This window comes from Coregonus clupeaformis, chromosome 27 (assembly GCF_020615455.1).
Source record: "Coregonus clupeaformis isolate EN_2021a chromosome 27, ASM2061545v1, whole genome shotgun sequence".
In the NCBI taxonomy this organism is placed as follows: Eukaryota; Metazoa; Chordata; class Actinopteri; order Salmoniformes; family Salmonidae; genus Coregonus; species Coregonus clupeaformis.
In genome coordinates, this window is record NC_059218.1 from 49,537,494 (window position 1) to 49,551,918 (window position 14,425).

General features: G+C 40.4%; 1 protein-coding gene across 5 annotated transcripts in view; it reads right to left on the reverse strand.

Annotated features, from left to right (window-relative positions):
* Window positions 1-12,832, reverse strand: part of zeb2b (zinc finger E-box binding homeobox 2b) — a 76,806-nt gene extending 63,974 nt beyond the window's left edge. For all 5 annotated transcript variants that reach the window (XM_041851649.2, XM_041851647.2, XM_041851646.2 and 2 more), the window contains exons 1-2: window positions 12,558-12,832; window positions 10,895-11,047 (exon numbers count right to left, since the gene is read on the reverse strand). In XM_041851649.2, coding sequence (XP_041707583.1) covers window positions 10,895-10,967 — 73 coding nt within the window. In that variant the 5' untranslated portion in view covers window positions 10,968-11,047; window positions 12,558-12,832. The remainder of the gene's footprint in view (window positions 1-10,894; window positions 11,048-12,557) is intronic.
* Between the last annotated feature and the right edge of the window lie 1,593 nt (window positions 12,833-14,425).

The following is a 14,425-nucleotide window of genomic DNA, read 5'->3' on the forward strand; positions in this document are numbered from 1 at the left end:
ACAGAGTAACTCTGAAAGCCTGACGCTCAATATCCACCATTGCACTCACTCACTGAGTGGTTTTAATCCTCATCAATATCATCCATTGCACTAAACCAATTTTTCCAAGTCAGTATTCCAGCCAAACAACAAATGCTTGTCCTCATATCCATCCCCCCAAAACCCAATAAAAGACAACACTAAAGGTGGCCATTACCACAGAGATTCGGAAGCAGAGAAAAATGGAAGAAAAAGCTAGAGAAAAAAGGCCTACTCATCCCTTCATCCGCCTAACTTTGTGCCCATTACCCCTGTGACCTAGCTCGCTCAGGGCCCTTTTCTCTCGCTCCTCTCCTCCACCCTGGCCAGCCAGGGAGAGATTTGTCTCACCATCCCGCCCTGCCACTGTCAGTTCGCTGTCTCTTTCCCCGGTCCCTACCCTGGCTGTCAGGTTCTGGCCTGCCAATTTCAACTTGAAGCTTGACTGAGCTGATTTGATGCAAATACCTCAGGGGAGAATCCTGAAACTGATGAACAGTTATGTCAAGTCAATTTTGCACCGTTGGGAAAAGGTAACCTCTGCGTCGGAGGAAGAAAAAAACACAACAAGGTTAAAGAGAGAGAGAGAGAGAGAGAGAGAGAGAGAGAGAGAGAGAGAGAGAGAGAGAGAGAGAGAGAGAGAGAGAGAGAGAGAGAGAGAGAGAGAGAGAGAGAGAGAGAGAGAGAGAGAGAGAGAGAGAGAGAGAGAGAGAGAGAGAGAGAGAGAGAGAGAGAGGCTTTTGGTGCACATGTAATAGCGCCCAGCGCTGCGTCCCCTCGTTGCCTTTTACCGCTCCTCAGAAATGGTAACTGTCAGTAGAAGTACTAATTGCAGATGTGCCAAGCTGCCATTATAATAAAATCAGAGGCAGTGTGGACATTAAAAATGGCTGCCTCATTTGCGAGACTGCTGAAAAGGTAGGCATAACTGAATATTTCATGACTTTAATTACTAAGGAATATTCCTTTCCGGCAGTATGGAACGAGTGTTGCTGTAACTAATTATGAAAAGTAATAACATTAGAGATCCTGTGATTGCCAGTTTATAAGGTAGCCTACTCGGCACGTTGAGATGCTAGAATATCCCAGACCCATTCAATATTAGAATACATACAGGGAAATGACTGTGTGGGAAAACACACTCTCATGTTCTCTATCTCTCTCTCTCTCTCTCTACCTTTCTAACTTTCTCTCACTCTCTCTCTCCCTCTACCTCACCACCTCTCTACATGTCCCTGCCATTTGAATGAAAACAGACAGAATATTGACAGACTTTCTCCTCCTACACATTTTCTTAACAAAGCACTGATGCAACCAGGTACCTGGACCGTGAAGTGCAATTTTATTAATCCTTTAATTCACAAGACTAAGTACCTGTGTGGCTCTAACCTAACTGTCGCGCTGCCAGCCATATATTTACATTACTTCATCATCCTGACTCCCTTTGATGTCAGTGGCTCAGTTCGATACGACTCTGCCTGTACATTATTAAACTATGCTGCTGCCAATGGCGCATCCCGGGCGTAATGTACGACCACTGATATGGCCGTGGAGAGAAGGAAAGTACAGGGTCTGCTTTGATGGGCATGCTAATTCTAATACCCCTAAGTAGTAAGAATAACAAAGTGATGGAGAATTTATCTCAGGAATGTTGGAGCAAGACGCTGGAGTGATAAGAGTGAATCTTCCCTTGGGTAGGAAAGCAGGGAGTAGCCCGTAATTACTGATGGCTGGGGTCTAGCCTGGCCTCACAGAGTGTAAACAGTCAGTGATAGAGCAGGTAGAGGCTAGGGTAGTCTAGGCACCGAGTCAGCCCAGGCCTTTTCTTAGCCACAACTAGTCCCAGCCTCAGCCCCAACCCCAGCCCCAGCCCCAACCCTAACCTTAGCCCTCTACCCCTGCCCAAACCCTCTACCCCTAACCCAGCCCCAGCCCCAACCCCAGCCCCAGCCCCAACCCTAACCTTAGCCCTCTACCCCTGCCCAAACCCTCTACCCCTAACCCAGCCCCAACCCTAGCCCCAACCCTAACCTTAGCCCTCTACCCATACCCCAGCATTATACCCTAGCCCTCAACCCCAGCCCTTTTCCCCTGCCCCTGCCGCCACCCCATGGCTCTGGTCCTGTGTGTCAGAAAGGCTGAGGACAGGCCTGTCGGTGTGATTATCCTCCAGCTACCTGAGGAGGTGTTTGTTTGACATTGGTGTTTGACAGCGGTGGGACGCAGGCCGTTCAGCGGGGGCTCCATCGCCAGTCAGAACCTATTAACACGAGAATTCACCTCTGAGTTTTTACAAGGCCAGACTGGTTCACACACTATCTTTACACATGTCCTTACTACCGATGACATTTAAAGGGGAGGTGTGTGCTTTCTTTTTTCTTTCTCTCCTTGGCTCACTTTTACCAAAGGTTAAATGTATGTTTGAATAACAAGGGGAAATGTAATTTCATACAATTTCCTCTATTGCTGCAACATTCGGTTAAGAGCTCATTTGATCAAACGATAAGATGAAAGCGTTTAAAGTGACAAAAATGGAGTGCTACAAATGACTGAATCTGCACAGCAATCAACTGCAATTGTATAGAAATAACAGTGGCACAGTTTACTTGCATAATATTCAACGCGGACCCAGTACGTCCTTAATCAAGACAGACATGACCTTCTCCATTTCAACCAGGCAAAGGTAGGAAAGGAGAAAATCTCTCTAGGTGACTTGGCTTCTACATGATTCAAACACATGAAAGGAAATGACCTGGAATGAGGCAACATGTTCTATTAGGTCTTATTAAGGGTAATAGTATAACAGTGTAAAATGCATTGACTCATATGTGAAAAAGTCTTACATTTCCAAATGTCATGATACCTTAATCTAACAATCTCTTATTGATTGTCCCATGTGTCCATGACCTTGCCAGAAGTGCTCTTTCACCCGACAATCAAACATACATCAAAGAGTGTGTGTGTGTGTGTTCGTGTGCGTGTTCATTTGCGTGCGTGCGTGCGTGCATGTGTCTGGTTAGACAGAGAAATACAGTGCCATTCATACCTTACCAACCCCATCAAAAGCCATCTAATGAGATAAAGGGCCTTTTATTTTCCTCACAACTAGTGTTGCTACCTTCCTTTTTAGCTTTTTAGTAGACTCCTCCCCATCCCCGACAGCATTATAGAGTGCTATACTCTTAGTTATTACCACTAGCACACCAATATTTCTATAGGCCATAATACAGTCATTATTGAACTTGCGGAATACATGCTGTTTAGGCTATGGGGGATGTGGAGCAGCCACAAATGTCATGCATGTGGACTCTATACTTACTCACTCATGAGGAAAATACAGATGCATATTGTAAGAGGAAAATCAGCAATTCTAATCATCTTGAAGGATGGGAGATTTACATTGTGATTTACATTGTATTTTTCTTGAAGCACAGACGGTGTATTGCTAGAACTGTCAGCCTACGAGTTCCTGTGTATTATGCCGACTGTAAGTCACATGCAATATATCATAATGAAATATTCTAGAAGTGTCATTTTGAAGATTATATGTACAAAATAGAGTGCCTTTAAACTTGCCATTTGTTTCATTAAGAAATCTAAATGTTACTTCACACCTACTATGCAACCTGTCGTGAGTCATACCAAGTGTACCTTGCAAATAGGAAAGTTGACACGTGGAACATTTTGAAAATCAAACGCAAGCCATTGTAAACAACTAGATGTGTGCAAACAGCGGGATGGGAACCGAATGGATGGGCTGAATAAAGACTTTGCATTTTCACTTGAGAAAATGTCAAATGAGGCATGATATTTTTCTAAAATGTATTTTTCTTACCCAATGCATAAAACATTGTGGGCTTAGGATAAGAAAGTACACATATAAATGAAAAGTCCAAATGCATGCAATTATTTGCCAGTCCACTGAAGTTTCAATTTCAGTGTTTGCCTTGTGTCCGTATCACACACAGAAAAAAAGAAAAAGAGCCAACGAACGAAAGAAGAGAAAGAAAGAAAGAAAGAAAGAAAGAAAGAAAGAAAGAAAGAAAGAAAGAAAGAAAGAAAGAAAGAAAGAAAGAAAGAAAGAAAGAAAGAAAGAAAGAAAGAAAGAAAGAAAGAAAGAAAGAAAGACATTCGACTGAATATGTTCCAACTTCACTTGTGTGTGAGTTCCGTGACATAGTTCAGGCGTACATCACCTTACAGGGGAGTGGATATGAACTGTCAAATCACAAGAGGACGGTGACAGAGACAGGCTTAGAGGACGAGTCACGGCGGAACAGGCGCCGCAAACACCTTTAATTCTGTCACTTCTCCTCCATCATTCAATCTTTCACACCCGTGAGTCGCTAAAGTCCTCACACACACACACAACCTGAACTACTGACAACACACACAAAACCAAATATAGCATGATATGATCCAGCACAGGACAAAGAATTAGAGGTGGATAAAGTGAACCGGGTCTCAAAACAAGTCAAACTTAAGACTTAAGCCTCATCAAAACATTATCGCTTTGTCTATTCAAATGTCTATTCGCTTTAAGCATTATGAATATTGAGACATTAAATCAACATATTAAGCCAAGGGGCTTGAGGACTGCCTTCTCATTGGTTATGATTCATGCATTTTTTTAGTCACTGATGACGCAAGAAACTCAGCAGTACTACTTACATTCTGTGGTCCTCAGCAGTAGCACAGAAGACATGGACAGCAGAACAGCAACTAGAGCTCAAGCTATTGCAGAGCGAAGGAATTTCAGCTATAATGATGGGTTGGGTATTCTATAAAGCCAAGCGAGTCCCCTATCCAAGATCTGGCAGCTTTTCCACAAGCAATACAGAGCAGAACATGGAACAGGCTGTCCTGACTTTGGAGTCACATTCAACTCTTTACTTTGGAAAACTGAAATAAGAAGAAGTCATCGGAAGGGAGAGAGGGAAAGTTTTCAACAGAGATGAGAAAATGTTCCATTCATGAGAAGAGCAGAAATCTGAATTGGCCAAGTAAAGAGTGTGTTCACAAAGAGTTAACCACTTTCCCTGGCATCGAAGCATGGGTTAATATCACGCCTGCCTAGTAAAGCATTATCCCTGCACCTCTCGGAACAAAAGACTTCTTTTGCAAACAGACTCCTACTTTCCCCCAGTGTCCAAAGGTGTTTGCTGAAGTAAATCTGTCTAAATCCCGGCCAGTTTGGGAAGGGGGGAAGGTGTACTGATAATCCTTTTTTTTCTTAACAAAAAGTTCTGGTTGAAAAGGAAAAAAAAAGAATCTGGAATTCATATCACATGATGCATTTAAAGTTGTAGGCTGAAGCATCCCCCCTTTTCTTAGCTTGGCAATGGATTTGCATACATGATTCTTTAGTCTGATTGAGAGAGAGAAGAAATAGATCTCACTACACAATAAAGATATCTTGCCAACCAACTTAAGAGAAGAGTGGAGGCATGCAGTTAATCTTTAGTTCAGATTTCTAGGGGGGGGGAATCTAATCTTAAAGTAGAGAGAGTACTGAGCTATATAGTAAAAATAAACAAAAATGGCAACACTGTTTGAATTGATTTTTATTTTCATCTCATAACACAACTACTAAACTTTTCCCAGTAAACCCAGCATAGTGTATCAACTAACATGATACTTTGAGAGATCACAATGCATCAACTCCAGAAATAGTCTCTCCTATTGACCTCTGACACACCTGTTCTTCTAGTGACATACAAACACACATCCACAAGGAATCCCTACAATATCATGTGAGAATGCAATTTGACAAATAACAGTCTTATGAAGACATAAGCACTGCGTCGCTCCCCATTTCTTTTTTCAAAATGGAAGAAAAAAACACACACAAAAAAAGCCATTGTGTCTAAACACACCTGCTCCTAGCTAGTATAGACTTCTTAAGTTAGAATCTGATCCGTCTCAGACACATTTACTATTTTTTTTTTTTGTGAGAGTGAGTGTCCATGAATAGTACAGGCATGCCATCTCGTAACACTATCTGACTGTCAGGAGGGCCAGGCCTACCCCGGTAGAGTAGGAGCTATATTAGGCTAGTAACCAGGGGACGCCCAACAAACAGCCACAAACACCTACGTTATTTTGCTCACCACCCACCCTTCTGCCTTTTTTTGCTTCTTCTTTTTTTTTGCTTTTGCTCCCCTCTCTTGCTCTCCTTTTTCCCCTTTTCATCTCGGCCTTTCTGATGCTGAATGCAAATGTAGCCTGCTGGCGGTGAAAGGGCTGAATTGTGATTAAGAAGAAGAAGAGCTCCTTTCTTTGTTCTCCCCTCGGGGGATGTTTACTGGGAGAGACACGGCGGATCAGATATGAAAGACATTCAGGTCAGCATTGATGTGAGCGAAAGTGAAATCATACCTAAGGCATTCCAAAGACCGTGGTGTCAGGGGTTCAGCAAACGGTGCCTGTGTGTTCTCCCCGTTAGGCGAAAATATCTTCACAAGCCAGAGAGGGAGAAAAAAAAATAGAACCCAAAACAAAAAAATATAATGGGAAAGAATTTTAAGAAAAAACTGACTAACTGTTTTGGGATAAAGTTAGGTATCGTTGTCCGACTGTGGAGATGGTGATTAGTGTTCCGTCAGATTCATAATCATCTGATACTGGCTTGAATCTGGTTTGTCACAGCAAACACAAAATGGGTTTGTGGCTGAATGTGATATTAAGGAGGTAATACAAACATCTATGTAGTTTTGAATGGACTAAAACATTTACTAAGTCGAAAGTCACCACACAGGAAATGGAATGCATATGGGTTTTTTAATTATTCTGGAAGTTCTGAAATCGAACAGGTAGAGAGATCCCGTGTGTTCAGTGGTGTACGTCCGATTGTAGTACTCTGAGCAGATGGATATATTTAGCTTATGATGACCCCTGTTTGATAAAAAATGAAAAACATCAAACTACAGTGATGCATCAACCAAACTGTATCTGCTTGAAAAGGGTGAAAAGGGCAACAAAGGTCTCGCATTACAACATACCAGAAATCAGGATCAGGATGTTGTTTTGGAACAGTGCACAAAAACACACATCCTCAACATGCTGTATCTATCATTACCAGATACCATCAGTCTATGAGTCTAAAGTAAACAATCTAATAATATCTCATCATATGAAATAGCTTTTCTAAAAACCCTGTTCTCTGTGAGTCTATCTGGACACCACATGCCTCACCACTGTCAATGCTGCCATGCGAACAGTGCAGCCCCCTGCCGAAGGGAGATTATTTCTTGCTGGCTCGTAATATCTGCAGTAATTATTTCACTTGCTTAAACAAAATAATCATTTTCTAAACACTGATGCACCACGGCAACATCACCCTTTCCATTTTTGAGCGAGTGAAAAAGCCATCAGAAAAGGTGACTAGCTTTGGCTGCTTAGACAATTGCACCCTTGTGGGAATGGCAGCATGAATGGTACAGTGGACGCCCCAGCACTATTGACGTTATAAACATGTAAATGAAACACATTACGACTGACAATCAATTGTCCGTGAGCGCTAGCGAACCTGCCCTCCTTTTCCCTGTGACAGCAACAAAATAGTGCCTACCTTGGGAAGAGGAGGAATTTGTGAAAAGGGAAGAAAGAAAAGGGAAGGGAAGGGAAGGGGAGATTCTCTTCGACCGGGGAGCAAATGCACCTTAAAAGCAAATGAATAATAGAGATGGACAAAATGTTTAGACTGGAAGGAATCTGCCATTGTTTGGGCTGAAAGCAGGGCTGAGGCTAAAGAATTAGTAGGACTCCTTTATATCTATAGCGTGAATGCACACAGGCTTTTATAGTCACATTCACAGCATTGTATTAAACTATTGGAGCCAGAGAGAGAGAGACAGAGAGAGAAGCTGGACAGCTTCTTCTTTTTTTATACCTTCAATTATGTAATCAATATATTCTGGAGCATGGGAACATCTATGGAGAGGCTTTCTGTTGATTGAAAATGTACAGGTCTTTGTATTGTATTACAGGAAATATCAGAAAAACAGACCTTTGGGAAAACAGAATTGCTACCTTTACATTTTAAACTTCTCCTGAAAAAGTGGGATCATTTTATGTACCACCTCATAAAATGGCACACCCAATACAGGCAAAAACACATAACACACACAACTCCAACATTACTCCAGAGTTGAACGTAAACAAAATAGATGCGCGAGAGATACTGATCAGTACCACTGTATGTCATTCCCATAGTGCATTTCTCTTTACCCATACCGAGAGAGCAATAAAAGTGTGGAAACTGAAAGTGTGCCATTCAAAAGTACTCATTTTTAACAGCATTGGTTGATTAATCAAGTTACAAGGGAAAAGGTTTGTGGAGCACTTTGCCAGCTGTACTTACAAACACACAGCGAGGTAGACCCCCACAGCTGGGTCTGACTTGCAACACCTGGGTATGCAGGCAGAGAGAAAACTGCAACAAACTGCAGGGTTGCCAATATCAAGTTGCACCGAACTGTGAGAGTGACTTTACACTCTTTAGCTTTGGATGTGATAGGTATATATAGTATCATATGTGGGCCTATAGAATCACACGCCAAAGGTGTGTTATCAACAAACAGTGAAGCCAAATACACCATGCATGGCTAGAAAAAACATTATTACCTACTATAATGTGACCAAATAACCTAATCTGAATAATTTAACCTGGAATTCCAGAATCTCACGCTAAGGTCAGAATACTGGCTTTAGAATTATCTATAAATATGAATCAAAATGTTGAAATCCTACTCAAAAATATTCTATAACTACAGATAAATGTCTTCTGGAAAACATGACAAGCTGTCATGCATAAAATCATTTATTTTTCTACCCAATATCCTAAATAAATCATTTATATCATCAATCTATCAATATTAAAAATATTTCAATTGATGGTCAATAAAAAATAAAAAAATGTTTTATCTTGTTTACTGCATTCAAGTAATCTCAGTATATAGGCTATCGGCCTGATAAGGATCATCATTTATATAGTGGTGTTATCTATGGGCCAGACACACAAGCTCAGCTCCTATGACATCTCTCCATGCATCCAGGGGAGAAAATAAAATCCACTCTGTCTGAATAGCTCAACCACAACATTCCCAAAGGGAGAGAGCTATTGAAGGCATCTCATGAAGAGAAAATGTAAATAGGGGGACAACTCCGTGATCATGATGGCATATTCAAAAAATATGATAGAATCAAGTATGTCGAATTTCTACTTGCTCAGTCAGCCTATAATATGTGCACACTGCACACCACATTGGCACTGAGGGGGAAGCTACTAAAATAACATGCTAATTATTTTGCATTGATAGTGTGTGAAGTTGCTTGCTGCTTGCTGCTGTTGCATGGAGGGAATTTGAAGGGATTTTTGTTTCTGACAAATGCAAATATCAATCATCAGGTGTGTGTTTGTCAGAAATAACTTACTTGAATGGAGTGTTTAAAGTAATCCAAACTTTTGTTTACTAGAACAGGTCGGAACTGATGCTCAGAGGCAAGAAAAGAGGCCAGAACATTCTTAATCTCCTAAAAACTACAGTGAAAAGGGGAACCTACTTTCACTCCTATCTTTTGTTATTCAGAACAACAACAAGCTTGAAGCTACACTTGTAAGCATCAATGACTCTCCTTGTATTGATTGTACGAAATCAATACACAACATTTAATAAGGAAACGAGCCACATAAAGGGAGACATTTCACAAGTATACGCAAAATGTATGCGCATTTGATAAGGCCACTTTGTACAACAACATTCCCGTGTAAGAAAAGATCTCGGGACACAGACATGTGGTGATGCTGGATTTACTTGTGCACCGGGTGTATTGTAGTCTACAGGCTACAAAGGGGAAAGGGACAAACGTATATTCCCTACGAAAATCCGTCCACGACATGGCTCAATAACTCTAGCATGTAACACAGTTCGGTGGGTGGACAAACATTTGACAATAGATTGACAAACGTATCCTTCACCGCTATTTGCTCCACACAAACATTTCATATTGCTAATAATAAAATAAATGACACGAGACACACCACCGGTCAATATCACCATCTTAGCGCACATGCCATCTTATTTGTTTATAATAAATTAGTAAACTAAGCTATTGCAGCCTGTTCACAGCGACTTGTCCACTCATGTTCTGTTTCATTTTCTTGTCAGTTGCCAACGGTGTGGGACGCTAATCATTCCCTACTAAAATGGGACTATGCTTCGAGAGAAAGTAGATCACACGTAACAAATCATTTGGGTACAACGCGAGAACTAAACATACCAATAACGTTTAGACATATAAAAATGAATTACATTAATGTCATAAAATACTCAGAAGTGTGAGAGTCTAAGCAAAGTGCACCATAAGGAACAAACACTTGCTGAAAAAAATGCTCAAACAACTAAATCTACAGGTACGTCAACTACAGAACTGCAAATAAAATCAGTCCTCATCTAACGGGTTTGTCCCATTGGGAAATAAGGGACTTCGCGACTGAACCGTTATATGGGCAGGGCAACTTTCTGAAATTCCTCCCACTGCTACTCAGTCTTTTCGCTCAACGATAAACACTCAACTTATTACAACTTCCGTCAAAGCGTCTCTGTAAAAATTACGAAATGAGCAAAGATGTTGTGCTCCTTATTTCACAATGAAGGATAGACAGTACAGTACTACAATACGGGCACATTACGCATTCTTTCCCAGTTAGAAGTGTCCCTTTATTTCCTATGAGACGAGAGCAGAACAGAACACGCATTTGCCAATTCGCAGCCAGCCCCTCTGAACTACAGTCACAGTGACAACATTACAGCTTTAGATCCAAAACAAACATATTTCGCAAATGACAGTTTGTTATTTTCATGTGTTTTCTTACCGTTTTTCCTTCTTGGATTGGCTTGTTTTCGCCTCTTACACCTGGGGCCATCCGCCATGATCTCGTGCTTCATTGATAAGAGTGGATCAGATGGCAGCTCGCATGGACTCGACTCCTTGAATCAGCAGCAGCAGCAGCACGCAGGCTCAATATCTAACAACCAAACACAGGCAGCAACAATGTGGGTACACTGGACTGACTGGGAGAACCCGTTTAAATATCAGGCACCAAATACAACTGAAAATAATAGAAAACCCAACTAATATACAAAAAAAATCATTTCATACCTATGCTAATGTGCGATAAGGGGCTCGATCAATGTATTGTTGATCTGTATAATGCCAGTGATCGGGATGATGGTAAGTGGAAGGAACATTGACGACGGGGAAGGAGAGGAGGCAGAGAAAGGGGGAGACAGGGAGTTACACCTTCAATATGAGGCATAATTCACAAGGACTGGCCGTGCTGGGTTAAGCATGCGTTTTACATTGTGTTAATTAAAATAAGAAAAGTTTTACCATTGCTCCTTTTCTTACGTTTGTGCTGTTTTCATGTTATGTTCTGCTTTGATATATTAAAAAAAGACCTCGTATATTGCAAACAGTAGGCCTACATTGATTTCTCTGGGTTTATGTTTTTTTAACCTACATTGTTAATTGAGAGTAACCTATATTGATTATGAAACAGGCAATGTTAAAGTCATGAGATCAACGATAGGCTTTGTGTCAAATTTAAATATCAGAAGGCTGAAAAAAGAGCAGTTTCACTCCGCTAGGCCTATATCACTTACAACACAAGACAATAAAAAATAAAGATGATACAAAAAGCTATGTTGTGAAATATGTAGGCCTAAATGTTTTTACCTGACAGTCCTCCACTATTAATTTACGAAAATTACTAAATTTGTTAATTTAAGATTAATTTTAGATAGCATGCATATTTTACGTTTTAGGCCTATCATGCAGAAAAACGTACATAAATGAATAAGTCAAAACAGACAAAACATGAAAACATTCATGCTTTCAATGGACTAATCGTGCAAAATGAGTGGGTTAAATTCTGCCATTGGATTATTTTACTATGGGGAACGACCCATGACAGGAAAAACAAATAAACACACAAACACTAACAAATATAACAAAATGATGTGTCAACAAAAAACAATTATCCAGAAAGGATATGAAACATGTTATAGCTATCTGAACAAAATAATGTAAATTACGTTGATATGAAAAGCGAATATTGACCATATTGTGAGACAGACAACTTCTACTCTCGAAACCAAAGGATACAGAAAGACACTAACAAAAACGAGGTGTATACAAAAGGGTGCCTGCATGGCTCCGTGAAAGTGAATCCAAAACTGAATAAGACCGGGCTTGTTATATATTTTTTTCATGGTTTTTCGGCTGGAAGTGTAGGCTTTTCATCAAATTCTACAAAACTGCATCTTCTCTGTTGGAACGCACTGTTGGAACGCACTGCAAACTAGATACTTAAAGCGCACCTCTACCTCATCCACCTGTGCAGGTAGATAAAGTTTAAAGTGAACGCAATACTATAGCACCAAAGCCCCTATAAAAGCTCTAAGTCGCAATCTCAAAAATGATAAATTACCTATTGCATAAAGGTTATTAGTCGAGGTAAAGAAATGGACACATACCTGATTTCGTATAGTAGTATCTTTTCGGTTGAGTTCGGTTGTAGTGATAACACAAGACTGCAGCAGTAAGCAATTGTGGAGAGAAATGTGCAGGGATCCTTGCAACGATAATAAAGCCTTAGAAATAGTGGTTCGGAAGGACCGTTATTCCTGCTAGGGCAGGTTAGGACTGATCTCTTTCAGACACTCCAGGAAACAAACCTGGGGACGGACTGACGTGTTACGCCTCTTCTAATGACATTTTTTCTTTTTCTTTTCTGTAAAACAGAGGAGAGGAGAGAACCAACCCTGGGACACGCGCCACCTATCTTCACGGGAGGGGATAATTGAGCAGGACCAAACGTGAGCATCTTTTGCTAAACGTGATACGTTTTTTTTTCTCTCCCAGGCTGTTTGATCCGAGTGAAATGAACTGTGACTGTCGGACTATGACTACCATGTATATAGCAGCCGAAGAAGCAAGAATATTATCCGGAAGAAGAAAAGTTGGAACACTATCATATTCAACCCACATGACCACAACTGAAAGGGGGGAAAATGACCAAAATGATAGCGTTGCAAGTTTGACTGACTCTCACACATACCAGGGATGAAAATAGAAGGGTTGCAGAGTGTTAAGGAAGTGAGCATAAGAGGTTTGGGTTGTTAATGTTTTATGTTTGTAAACGTTTATTTGTTTGCCTCCTCTATGGACGTGCGTTTATTTTTACTATCGTAATAACGACTATGAGTGGAGCATGTATAACGGCGCATGCCCCATGCACCTACTAGAGCGACAGAGATGTGTATATTGAGGTGCATCTCGCACGTGCCAGGTGGTTATGTGCATACAGGTACTTCAGTTGAAGTTATCCCTGTGTGTTTTAAACAAAGTGTATGTGCTCTCATCACTCTGACCAGGATTGAAAGACTTAAAGTGTATACTTTAATAATTTTTTTCACAGGTGTTATTCAAGGTTATATCGAAATAAATGTTTCACTCTATTGCAACTATATGACATGATTATTACTCCAATTAATGTTTCTCTATAAGATGTATTTATGTATTTCCTTGTGATGCTGCTGTTTCGATTTCTGTCTGTCTCTCGCTATAGACGGAGAGGGAGGCTCCACCTTTGCAACGCTGTGATTGGTTATGTAAATAAAGTATTATATTTTCTGTCCTGTCCTTATGCAGTTATCAACTATATGGATAATTAAATCATCAATCAAGAGTCTCGACTGTTTGATGCCTTTGTCCAAAGCCAATCAGATTCCAGAGAACTCAGAAGCACAGCTCGAGAGGAAAAGGTGCTCAACATCTGGCATTAAATGTTCCAAAAGGCGGTCGATATTGACAACACAGCTGAAAAGAGATTGCTATTAGAGTATATTTTAAGGTTTTTATCTTCAATTAATGTGAATTCATTATGTATAATTGTATTAATTATTATTATTATTATTATTATTATTATTATTATTATTATTATTATTATTAAGAATATTCATATTATTTTTATTTGTAATAGTATGATTATTATGTTTATTATTACTCGTCCAGGATTGTATTTATTTATAGCCTACTACTATATTTAAATTGCACTGTTTTATTTTCATTAGCTAGTTATGGACAAAATAACTTTGTTGTCATTTATGCAGCTGTTATTGGTCGCACGCAGGTGAAAGTGCGTTACAGACTTGAGGAAGGGGACCACGCTTTACTGCAGCTGGTAAGTAGGCTACTCCTAACTGAAGTTTTCCAGCTCCACGGAGTTCTCTGCTTTGTGTGTTAATGTTATGTACAGCATGTGTGTGTGAGATGAAAACTGGCGTAGGCGTGTGATTCGCTTCCGACTGACAGCAAATAATAGCCTACAATTGCATGCCAG